Below are 10381 nucleotides of genomic sequence, written 5' to 3' on the forward strand. Positions count from 1 at the left end.
AGTTGTATCCATCAGATAGATAATAATCGATAGATAGATAACACGTGTGCATTTATCTATATCTATATCTATATAGATAGATATAGATAGATAGATAGATAGATGTTCATACACAGGTATATATTTGACATTGTTGTGCTAAACAGCCACTGCGTAAAGCGCTGCTTTCAGTACTCGGGAAAGGGACAGCTAACAGAGACCCTCGTCCATTTCCGTAGCTAATAGTGACAGACAGACAGACAGACAGACAGACAGACAGACAGACAGAGTGACGGTTATCCACGTAGGCTAGCTGGCTAAATACAAGAGCAGCAGTAGCTTCGTACAACTTGTTTGCGCTTGCTGACATAACTTGTCAGCCACCGCAAAGCTAGCGCGATAGTAGCGCTAGCCGACGAAAGCTAGCTGCCGGTAGCGTCAGCTGACTGGATACAGAGTCATTTGTTTATGTGTGACGTAGCGGCTGCTTGTGTGTGCGGGGCTCTGGTTGCTATGGGGAGAGTTGCGGCAGAGTGGAAGCGACAGACTGATTAGAACTGTCCTAAACAGAGCGCTCTAACAAAGGCAGACGTCACACGATGCCGGCTACAAATGATCAGAGTTAATGCTGAAACACGCGAGGAGTAAATTATCATTTGTGGGCAAAAATTAAAGGCTTTTTAACATCCACACAGTAATCAAATAATAGCACTATCCGTGGCTACACGGGGATTTTGAAGACTTTAAAAGAAAAGTCGAGAATTGTGACAAACATTTATTGATTGAAAATTGAATCAGTAATCAGAGATTAAAACATGTATTGATTGGACATTGAACACAGACTGCACGATTACATGGATTTGTCATAACTGATTGAATTGAATAAACTGATTGAATTGATTAAACTGATTGAATTGATTAAACTGATTATACATCCATTTTACAAAAGGTTAACATAGAACAAAAACAGAACACATGAACTTTGGCAAATTGATTAATAACATCCTATACAATGTGAAAGGTAATTTGAACAACGGAGAACCGATTCCTAATGAACACATTAAAACAACAGCAAAAACAGCAACAACAAAAAGAAACTCAAACAGCTACTCCTCCTTCCGCATGGCTTCAATGGCGACAATGGTGTTGCCTTTAACGGTTATTTTGACCGGTAAGGGTGGCGCTTCCATTATGGCAGCTATTGGCAGCCACTTGCTCTCCTCGATGAACAGCGTCCTGTCGTCCTCCAGGAGCACTTTTAGGCTTCCGGGAGCCCCGCGTGCCGGTGTTGCCCCGTAAACTCCAACCTCCTCCGCTGCCGTGGAACTGACCGCCTGGCGAAAGACATGCAGGTATTTGGTCACAAGCATACAAACGTTCTATTAAACTGATAGCATACGCAACAAAATATCTGATGCAGCTTCATGCTTCGTAAATACATTGTTGAATTGATGCATTATCATATTTATTGTGATGATGAGGATAACCGTAACAAGGTAACTAACACATGAAGAAAAAGCAGAAAAAAAGCCTAGTAGGCATACCTCAATTGCTGACTCCACCGTTGTTTGGAGCCGGAATCCATAATTGGACTCCGACCCTCTCAGGTGGGACACTCTCAGGACGTTCCCGATCTCACAGCAGTGGAGGGCGGTTTCCCTCCAGAGGGACACGGGCACCTTTGTTTCCCCCTGTGAATGACATAGTGTATTACTGTGCTGACAATATGCAAAGTGACCTATAGGCATTCATTAAAAAGCCCACCTGCTTCAACGTGATGTTTTGCAGTGGCACGCGGTCCCTCGCCACCACCACCTCCTTCAGCTCAGACACCTGAACACAGTGGATTTGGGTGTTAATGTTCTCATAGCTGCAGTCCGGCGGACTTACACTCTTAATTTTACAGCAACAACCTACATTGGCTATATATATCGCAGTCCCGTTAAACGGAAAGTTACTTACCTCGACCACCTCCCCTTCCACCGTGACCAGACCAGCAGATTCCCTGCAGGTGCTGAGGGGGGTCAGGGGCGAGCGAGGATTGATCAGCCTCAAGGCCTCGTTTTGTAATTTCTCGTCGATGACGAGGGCGCTGCTTCGAAAGAATTCTGTCTCCCTTGAGACATTAAAGGCATATGGAGGGGAATTGCCCCTCAGGTTATAGCCACGAACCACGTAGGAAGCACCCTCTTGAACTTGGGCCTTCAGGTCTTCATACAGGGTCACTTTGGCCACGGAGTGCCCGTCGCTGATGGCCATGACGGCATTAGCTTTTGTGACGGCCGCCACCGCTCTGCCGTCCTGGAAGTCCCACCTCGTGACCCTATGCTGGTCCTTCAGTGCAACCACACAAATGTGTATTGCCGGGGGCTTAAAGTAAGGGGTTTGGGGCTTCGACGAAAGAACTTTTCTTAACGCCATTCTGAAATGAATAAAGACAAATAGTCAAAGTCACAGCAAGTCTTTTCTAAATGGACATTTGCAGATTTTCTGTCTTCATTCATTTTTAAACAGGTGTATGTATTTATCGAATGTAGACAGGCTACCTACTATTAACTGAGTGCTGTTTTATGCTAGCCCTTGAAGGCGAACATTTCAGCCTTCTCAAATTTAAACTACCTGTTACGTCTTTACACGAGCCTCTCAATTAATATCATTTTAATATTATTTTGATTTATTTGACCAAGTTTGACGTTATACAAAGCAGGGGGTTCAAAGAGCACGGCTTTTTTGCCTCTCGTTTTTATCGAATCTTTAAGGGACCAAAGTGACCTACCTTTCTCGGTTCAGGATGGACAGCAGTGGATTTTTCGCGCCGCTGCGGCTCCGACAATGTTCTAGAAGGTCCACGCGCCGCCTCGTCATGTCCGCGAGCCCTTCGTCCAGGAAAACTCGTTTGCGAGTTTTGTGCTCATGAAACAAAGTTTTTGTTCTCTTTGCTCTCTTTTATAGTTCAGTAATTATTATTTTGAATATTTATGGACACGATTATCATTTCATATTTGGTGTTATCATTTATTATAAAAATAGTCGGATGTTATGTACATATATTGTTCCGGATACACAGAGTTGTATCCATCAGATAGATAATAATCGATAGATAGATAACACGTGTGCATTTATCTATATCTATATCTATATAGATAGATATAGATAGATAGATAGATAGATGTTCATACACAGGTATATATTTGACATTGTTGTGCTAAACAGCCACTGCGTAAAGCGCTGCTTTCAGTACTCGGGAAAGGGACAGCTAACAGAGACCCTCGTCCATTTCCGTAGCTAATAGTGACAGACAGACAGACAGACAGACAGACAGACAGACAGACAGAGTGACGGTTATCCACGTAGGCTAGCTGGCTAAATACAAGAGCAGCAGTAGCTTCGTACAACTTGTTTGCGCTTGCTGACATAACTTGTCAGCGCGATAGTAGCGCTAGCCGACGAAAGCTAGCTGCCGGTAGCGTCAGCTGACTGGATACAGAGTCATTTGTTTATGTGTGACGTAGCGGCTGCTTGTGTGTGCGGGGCTCTGGTTGCTATGGGGAGAGTTGCGGCAGAGTGGAAGCGACAGACTGATTAGAACTGTCCTAAACAGAGCGCTCTAACAAAGGCAGACGTCACACGATGCCGGCTACAAATGATCAGAGTTAATGCTGAAACACGCGAGGAGTAAATTATCATTTGTGGGCAAAAATTAAAGGCTTTTTAACATCCACACAGTAATCAAATAATAGCACTATCCGTGGCTACACGGGGATTTTGAAGACTTTAAAAGAAAAGTCGAGAATTGTGACAAACATTTATTGATTGAAAATTGAATCAGTAATCAGAGATTAAAACATGTATTGATTGGACATTGAACACAGACTGCACGATTACATGGATTTGTCATAACTGATTGAATTGAATAAACTGATTGAATTGATTAAACTGATTGAATTGATTAAACTGATTATACATCCATTTTACAAAAGGTTAACATAGAACAAAAACAGAACACATGAACTTTGGCAAATTGATTAATAACATCCTATACAATGTGAAAGGTAATTTGAACAACGGAGAACCGATTCCTAATGAACACATTAAAACAACAGCAAAAACAGCAACAACAAAAAGAAACTCAAACAGCTACTCCTCCTTCCGCATGGCTTCAATGGCGACAATGGTGTTGCCTTTAACGGTTATTTTGACCGGTAAGGGTGGCGCTTCCATTATGGCAGCTATTGGCAGCCACTTGCTCTCCTCGATGAACAGCGTCCTGTCGTCCTCCAGGAGCACTTTTAGGCTTCCGGGAGCCCCGCGTGCCGGTGTTGCCCCGTAAACTCCAACCTCCTCCGCTGCCGTGGAACTGACCGCCTGGCGAAAGACATGCAGGTATTTGGTCACAAGCATACAAACGTTCTATTAAACTGATAGCATACGCAACAAAATATCTGATGCAGCTTCATGCTTCGTAAATACATTGTTGAATTGATGCATTATCATATTTATTGTGATGATGAGGATAACCGTAACAAGGTAACTAACACATGAAGAAAAAGCAGAAAAAAAGCCTAGTAGGCATACCTCAATTGCTGACTCCACCGTTGTTTGGAGCCGGAATCCATAATTGGACTCCGACCCTCTCAGGTGGGACACTCTCAGGACGTTCCCGATCTCACAGCAGTGGAGGGCGGTTTCCCTCCAGAGGGACACGGGCACCTTTGTTTCCCCCTGTGAATGACATAGTGTATTACTGTGCTGACAATATGCAAAGTGACCTATAGGCATTCATTAAAAAGCCCACCTGCTTCAACGTGATGTTTTGCAGTGGCACGCGGTCCCTCGCCACCACCACCTCCTTCAGCTCAGACACCTGAACACAGTGGATTTGGGTGTTAATGTTCTCATAGCTGCAGTCCGGCGGACTTACACTCTTAATTTTACAGCAACAACCTACATTGGCTATATATATCGCAGTCCCGTTAAACGGAAAGTTACTTACCTCGACCACCTCCCCTTCCACCGTGACCAGACCAGCAGATTCCCTGCAGGTGCTGAGGGGGGTCAGGGGCGAGCGAGGATTGATCAGCCTCAAGGCCTCGTTTTGTAATTTCTCGTCGATGACGAGGGCGCTGCTTCGAAAGAATTCTGTCTCCCTTGAGACATTAAAGGCATATGGAGGGGAATTGCCCCTCAGGTTATAGCCACGAACCACGTAGGAAGCACCCTCTTGAACTTGGGCCTTCAGGTCTTCATACAGGGTCACTTTGGCCACGGAGTGCCCGTCGCTGATGGCCATGACGGCATTAGCTTTTGTGACGGCCGCCACCGCTCTGCCGTCCTGGAAGTCCCACCTCGTGACCCTATGCTGGTCCTTCAGTGCAACCACACAAATGTGTATTGCCGGGGGCTTAAAGTAAGGGGTTTGGGGCTTCGACGAAAGAACTTTTCTTAACGCCATTCTGAAATGAATAAAGACAAATAGTCAAAGTCACAGCAAGTCTTTTCTAAATGGACATTTGCAGATTTTCTGTCTTCATTCATTTTTAAACAGGTGTATGTATTTATCGAATGTAGACAGGCTACCTACTATTAACTGAGTGCTGTTTTATGCTAGCCCTTGAAGGCGAACATTTCAGCCTTCTCAAATTTAAACTACCTGTTACGTCTTTACACGAGCCTCTCAATTAATATCATTTTAATATTATTTTGATTTATTTGACCAAGTTTGACGTTATACAAAGCAGGGGGTTCAAAGAGCACGGCTTTTTTGCCTCTCGTTTTTATCGAATCTTTAAGGGACCAAAGTGACCTACCTTTCTCGGTTCAGGATGGACAGCAGTGGATTTTTCGCGCCGCTGCGGCTCCGACAATGTTCTAGAAGGTCCACGCGCCGCCTCGTCATGTCCGCGAGCCCTTCGTCCAGGAAAACTCGTTTGCGAGTTTTGTGCTCATGAAACAAAGTTTTTGTTCTCTTTGCTCTCTTTTATAGTTCAGTAATTATTATTTTGAATATTTATGGACACGATTATCATTTCATATTTGGTGTTATCATTTATTATAAAAATAGTCGGATGTTATGTACATATATTGTTCCGGATACACAGAGTTGTATCCATCAGATAGATAATAATCGATAGATAGATAACACGTGTGCATTTATCTATATCTATATCTATATAGATAGATATAGATAGATAGATAGATAGATGTTCATACACAGGTATATATTTGACATTGTTGTGCTAAACAGCCACTGCGTAAAGCGCTGCTTTCAGTACTCGGGAAAGGGACAGCTAACAGAGACCCTCGTCCATTTCCGTAGCTAATAGTGACAGACAGACAGACAGACAGACAGACAGACAGACAGACAGAGTGACGGTTATCCACGTAGGCTAGCTGGCTAAATACAAGAGCAGCAGTAGCTTCGTACAACTTGTTTGCGCTTGCTGACATAACTTGTCAGCCACCGCAAAGCTAGCGCGATAGTAGCGCTAGCCGACGAAAGCTAGCTGCCGGTAGCGTCAGCTGACTGGATACAGAGTCATTTGTTTATGTGTGACGTAGCGGCTGCTTGTGTGTGCGGGGCTCTGGTTGCTATGGGGAGAGTTGCGGCAGAGTGGAAGCGACAGACTGATTAGAACTGTCCTAAACAGAGCGCTCTAACAAAGGCAGACGTCACACGATGCCGGCTACAAATGATCAGAGTTAATGCTGAAACACGCGAGGAGTAAATTATCATTTGTGGGCAAAAATTAAAGGCTTTTTAACATCCACACAGTAATCAAATAATAGCACTATCCGTGGCTACACGGGGATTTTGAAGACTTTAAAAGAAAAGTCGAGAATTGTGACAAACATTTATTGATTGAAAATTGAATCAGTAATCAGAGATTAAAACATGTATTGATTGGACATTGAACACAGACTGCACGATTACATGGATTTGTCATAACTGATTGAATTGAATAAACTGATTGAATTGATTAAACTGATTGAATTGATTAAACTGATTATACATCCATTTTACAAAAGGTTAACATAGAACAAAAACAGAACACATGAACTTTGGCAAATTGATTAATAACATCCTATACAATGTGAAAGGTAATTTGAACAACGGAGAACCGATTCCTAATGAACACATTAAAACAACAGCAAAAACAGCAACAACAAAAAGAAACTCAAACAGCTACTCCTCCTTCCGCATGGCTTCAATGGCGACAATGGTGTTGCCTTTAACGGTTATTTTGACCGGTAAGGGTGGCGCTTCCATTATGGCAGCTATTGGCAGCCACTTGCTCTCCTCGATGAACAGCGTCCTGTCGTCCTCCAGGAGCACTTTTAGGCTTCCGGGAGCCCCGCGTGCCGGTGTTGCCCCGTAAACTCCAACCTCCTCCGCTGCCGTGGAACTGACCGCCTGGCGAAAGACATGCAGGTATTTGGTCACAAGCATACAAACGTTCTATTAAACTGATAGCATACGCAACAAAATATCTGATGCAGCTTCATGCTTCGTAAATACATTGTTGAATTGATGCATTATCATATTTATTGTGATGATGAGGATAACCGTAACAAGGTAACTAACACATGAAGAAAAAGCAGAAAAAAAGCCTAGTAGGCATACCTCAATTGCTGACTCCACCGTTGTTTGGAGCCGGAATCCATAATTGGACTCCGACCCTCTCAGGTGGGACACTCTCAGGACGTTCCCGATCTCACAGCAGTGGAGGGCGGTTTCCCTCCAGAGGGACACGGGCACCTTTGTTTCCCCCTGTGAATGACATAGTGTATTACTGTGCTGACAATATGCAAAGTGACCTATAGGCATTCATTAAAAAGCCCACCTGCTTCAACGTGATGTTTTGCAGTGGCACGCGGTCCCTCGCCACCACCACCTCCTTCAGCTCAGACACCTGAACACAGTGGATTTGGGTGTTAATGTTCTCATAGCTGCAGTCCGGCGGACTTACACTCTTAATTTTACAGCAACAACCTACATTGGCTATATATATCGCAGTCCCGTTAAACGGAAAGTTACTTACCTCGACCACCTCCCCTTCCACCGTGACCAGACCAGCAGATTCCCTGCAGGTGCTGAGGGGGGTCAGGGGCGAGCGAGGATTGATCAGCCTCAAGGCCTCGTTTTGTAATTTCTCGTCGATGACGAGGGCGCTGCTTCGAAAGAATTCTGTCTCCCTTGAGACATTAAAGGCATATGGAGGGGAATTGCCCCTCAGGTTATAGCCACGAACCACGTAGGAAGCACCCTCTTGAACTTGGGCCTTCAGGTCTTCATACAGGGTCACTTTGGCCACGGAGTGCCCGTCGCTGATGGCCATGACGGCATTAGCTTTTGTGACGGCCGCCACCGCTCTGCCGTCCTGGAAGTCCCACCTCGTGACCCTATGCTGGTCCTTCAGTGCAACCACACAAATGTGTATTGCCGGGGGCTTAAAGTAAGGGGTTTGGGGCTTCGACGAAAGAACTTTTCTTAACGCCATTCTGAAATGAATAAAGACAAATAGTCAAAGTCACAGCAAGTCTTTTCTAAATGGACATTTGCAGATTTTCTGTCTTCATTCATTTTTAAACAGGTGTATGTATTTATCGAATGTAGACAGGCTACCTACTATTAACTGAGTGCTGTTTTATGCTAGCCCTTGAAGGCGAACATTTCAGCCTTCTCAAATTTAAACTACCTGTTACGTCTTTACACGAGCCTCTCAATTAATATCATTTTAATATTATTTTGATTTATTTGACCAAGTTTGACGTTATACAAAGCAGGGGGTTCAAAGAGCACGGCTTTTTTGCCTCTCGTTTTTATCGAATCTTTAAGGGACCAAAGTGACCTACCTTTCTCGGTTCAGGATGGACAGCAGTGGATTTTTCGCGCCGCTGCGGCTCCGACAATGTTCTAGAAGGTCCACGCGCCGCCTCGTCATGTCCGCGAGCCCTTCGTCCAGGAAAACTCGTTTGCGAGTTTTGTGCTCATGAAACAAAGTTTTTGTTCTCTTTGCTCTCTTTTATAGTTCAGTAATTATTATTTTGAATATTTATGGACACGATTATCATTTCATATTTGGTGTTATCATTTATTATAAAAATAGTCGGATGTTATGTACATATATATGTTCCGGATACACAGAGTTGTATCCATCAGATAGATAATAATCGATAGATAGATAACACGTGTGCATTTATCTATATCTATATCTATATAGATAGATATAGATAGATAGATAGATAGATGTTCATACACAGGTATATATTTGACATTGTTGTGCTAAACAGCCACTGCGTAAAGCGCTGCTTTCAGTACTCGGGAAAGGGACAGCTAACAGAGACCCTCGTCCATTTCCGTAGCTAATAGTGACAGACAGACAGACAGACAGACAGACAGACAGACAGACAGAGTGACGGTTATCCACGTAGGCTAGCTGGCTAAATACAAGAGCAGCAGTAGCTTCGTACAACTTGTTTGCGCTTGCTGACATAACTTGTCAGCCACCGCAAAGCTAGCGCGATAGTAGCGCTAGCCGACGAAAGCTAGCTGCCGGTAGCGTCAGCTGACTGGATACAGAGTCATTTGTTTATGTGTGACGTAGCGGCTGCTTGTGTGTGCGGGGCTCTGGTTGCTATGGGGAGAGTTGCGGCAGAGTGGAAGCGACAGACTGATTAGAACTGTCCTAAACAGAGCGCTCTAACAAAGGCAGACGTCACACGATGCCGGCTACAAATGATCAGAGTTAATGCTGAAACACGCGAGGAGTAAATTATCATTTGTGGGCAAAAATTAAAGGCTTTTTAACATCCACACAGTAATCAAATAATAGCACTATCCGAGGCTACACGGGGATTTTGAAGACTTTAAAAGAAAAGTCGAGAATTGTGACAAACATTTATTGATTGAAAATTGAATCAGTAATCAGGGATCAAAACATGTATTGATTGGACATTGAACACAGACTGCACGATTACATGGATTTGTCATAACTGATTGAATTGATTAAACTGATTATACATCCATTTTACAAAAAGTTAACATAGAACAACACAGCAATTTTTAAATGTATTTCAGCTTTTTCTATTCTTTCAGCAATGTTTAGAAATAATTTCAGCTTTTATTATTTCTGTGATTTCGAATTCATAGAAAATTCTCCCATTTCAGTTTTTTTGCAATTGTTTCAAGTTGATTTCAGCTTTTCTCATTTCTGTAATTTCAGCAATTTTTAAATGTATTTTTAGCTTTTTCTATTCGTTCAGCAATGTTTGGAATAATTTCAGCTTGTTTCATTTCTGTACTTTAAGCAACTTTTTGAAATTAATTTCAGCTTTCTGCATTCCAACGCATTTTCTGCAGGAAATGCATTTTCTAGTTCTTATTCTATTTCTTCCGCCGCAC

General features: G+C 43.3%; 3 protein-coding genes across 6 annotated transcripts; all 3 read right to left on the reverse strand.

Moving 5' to 3' along the window:
- Window positions 1-10: 10 nt before the first annotated feature.
- On the reverse strand, window positions 11-3400 carry LOC119208976 (uncharacterized). 2 transcript variants are annotated; one of them, XM_037457837.2, is made up of 5 exons: window positions 2756-3400; window positions 1942-2401; window positions 1744-1812; window positions 1524-1670; window positions 13-1313 (listed from the first exon to the last, which is right to left on the reverse strand). In XM_037457837.2, the coding sequence occupies exons 1-5, from the start codon at window positions 2842-2844 to the stop codon at window positions 1086-1088; spliced, it is 993 nt and encodes a 330-aa protein (XP_037313734.1). In that variant the 5' UTR covers window positions 2845-3400; the 3' UTR covers window positions 13-1085. The 2 variants fall into 2 exon arrangements, with proteins under 2 accessions (XP_062416132.1, XP_037313734.1); XM_062560148.1 differs by having other exon boundaries at window positions 11-1313; window positions 1744-2401.
- A 10-nt stretch (window positions 3401-3410) lies between these two features.
- On the reverse strand, window positions 3411-6030 carry LOC119208978 (uncharacterized). 2 transcript variants are annotated; one of them, XM_037457842.2, is made up of 5 exons: window positions 5787-6028; window positions 4973-5432; window positions 4775-4843; window positions 4555-4701; window positions 3411-4344 (listed from the first exon to the last, which is right to left on the reverse strand). In XM_037457842.2, exons 1-5 carry the CDS (start codon window positions 5873-5875, stop codon window positions 4117-4119), a joined length of 993 nt encoding a protein of 330 aa, XP_037313739.1. In that variant the 5' UTR covers window positions 5876-6028; the 3' UTR covers window positions 3411-4116. The 2 variants fall into 2 exon arrangements, with proteins under 2 accessions (XP_037313739.1, XP_062416131.1); XM_062560147.1 differs by having other exon boundaries at window positions 4775-5432; window positions 5787-6030.
- Window positions 6031-6087: 57 nt separating this feature from the next.
- Window positions 6088-10113, reverse strand: LOC134107890 (uncharacterized). Of its 2 annotated transcripts, XM_062560150.1 has the most exons (5): window positions 8833-10111; window positions 8019-8478; window positions 7821-7889; window positions 7601-7747; window positions 6090-7390 (listed from the first exon to the last, which is right to left on the reverse strand). In XM_062560150.1, exons 1-5 carry the CDS (start codon window positions 8919-8921, stop codon window positions 7163-7165), a joined length of 993 nt encoding a protein of 330 aa, XP_062416134.1. In that variant the 5' UTR covers window positions 8922-10111; the 3' UTR covers window positions 6090-7162. The 2 variants fall into 2 exon arrangements, with proteins under 2 accessions (XP_062416133.1, XP_062416134.1); XM_062560149.1 differs by having other exon boundaries at window positions 6088-7390; window positions 7821-8478; window positions 8833-10113.
- Window positions 10114-10381: the final 268 nt, after the last annotated feature.

Source organism: Pungitius pungitius, chromosome 21 (genome assembly GCF_949316345.1).
Source record: "Pungitius pungitius chromosome 21, fPunPun2.1, whole genome shotgun sequence".
Taxonomy (NCBI): Eukaryota; Metazoa; Chordata; class Actinopteri; order Perciformes; family Gasterosteidae; genus Pungitius; species Pungitius pungitius.

Coding starts and splice junctions, on each gene's coding strand:
- LOC119208976 (XM_062560148.1), bottom strand. CDS start 2,844: ATGACGAGGCGGCGCGTGGACCTTCTAGAACATTGTCGGAGCCGCAGC. Junction 1,671..1,743: donor AAAACATCACGTTGAAGCAG/GTGGGCTTTTTA, acceptor TGTCATTCACAG/GGGGAAACAAAGGTGCCCGT. Junction 1,314..1,523: donor CGGTGGAGTCAGCAATTGAG/GTATGCCTACTA, acceptor GTCTTTCGCCAG/GCGGTCAGTTCCACGGCAGC.
- LOC119208978 (XM_062560147.1), bottom strand. CDS start 5,875: ATGACGAGGCGGCGCGTGGACCTTCTAGAACATTGTCGGAGCCGCAGC. Junction 4,702..4,774: donor AAAACATCACGTTGAAGCAG/GTGGGCTTTTTA, acceptor TGTCATTCACAG/GGGGAAACAAAGGTGCCCGT. Junction 4,345..4,554: donor CGGTGGAGTCAGCAATTGAG/GTATGCCTACTA, acceptor GTCTTTCGCCAG/GCGGTCAGTTCCACGGCAGC.
- LOC134107890 (XM_062560149.1), bottom strand. CDS start 8,921: ATGACGAGGCGGCGCGTGGACCTTCTAGAACATTGTCGGAGCCGCAGC. Junction 7,748..7,820: donor AAAACATCACGTTGAAGCAG/GTGGGCTTTTTA, acceptor TGTCATTCACAG/GGGGAAACAAAGGTGCCCGT. Junction 7,391..7,600: donor CGGTGGAGTCAGCAATTGAG/GTATGCCTACTA, acceptor GTCTTTCGCCAG/GCGGTCAGTTCCACGGCAGC.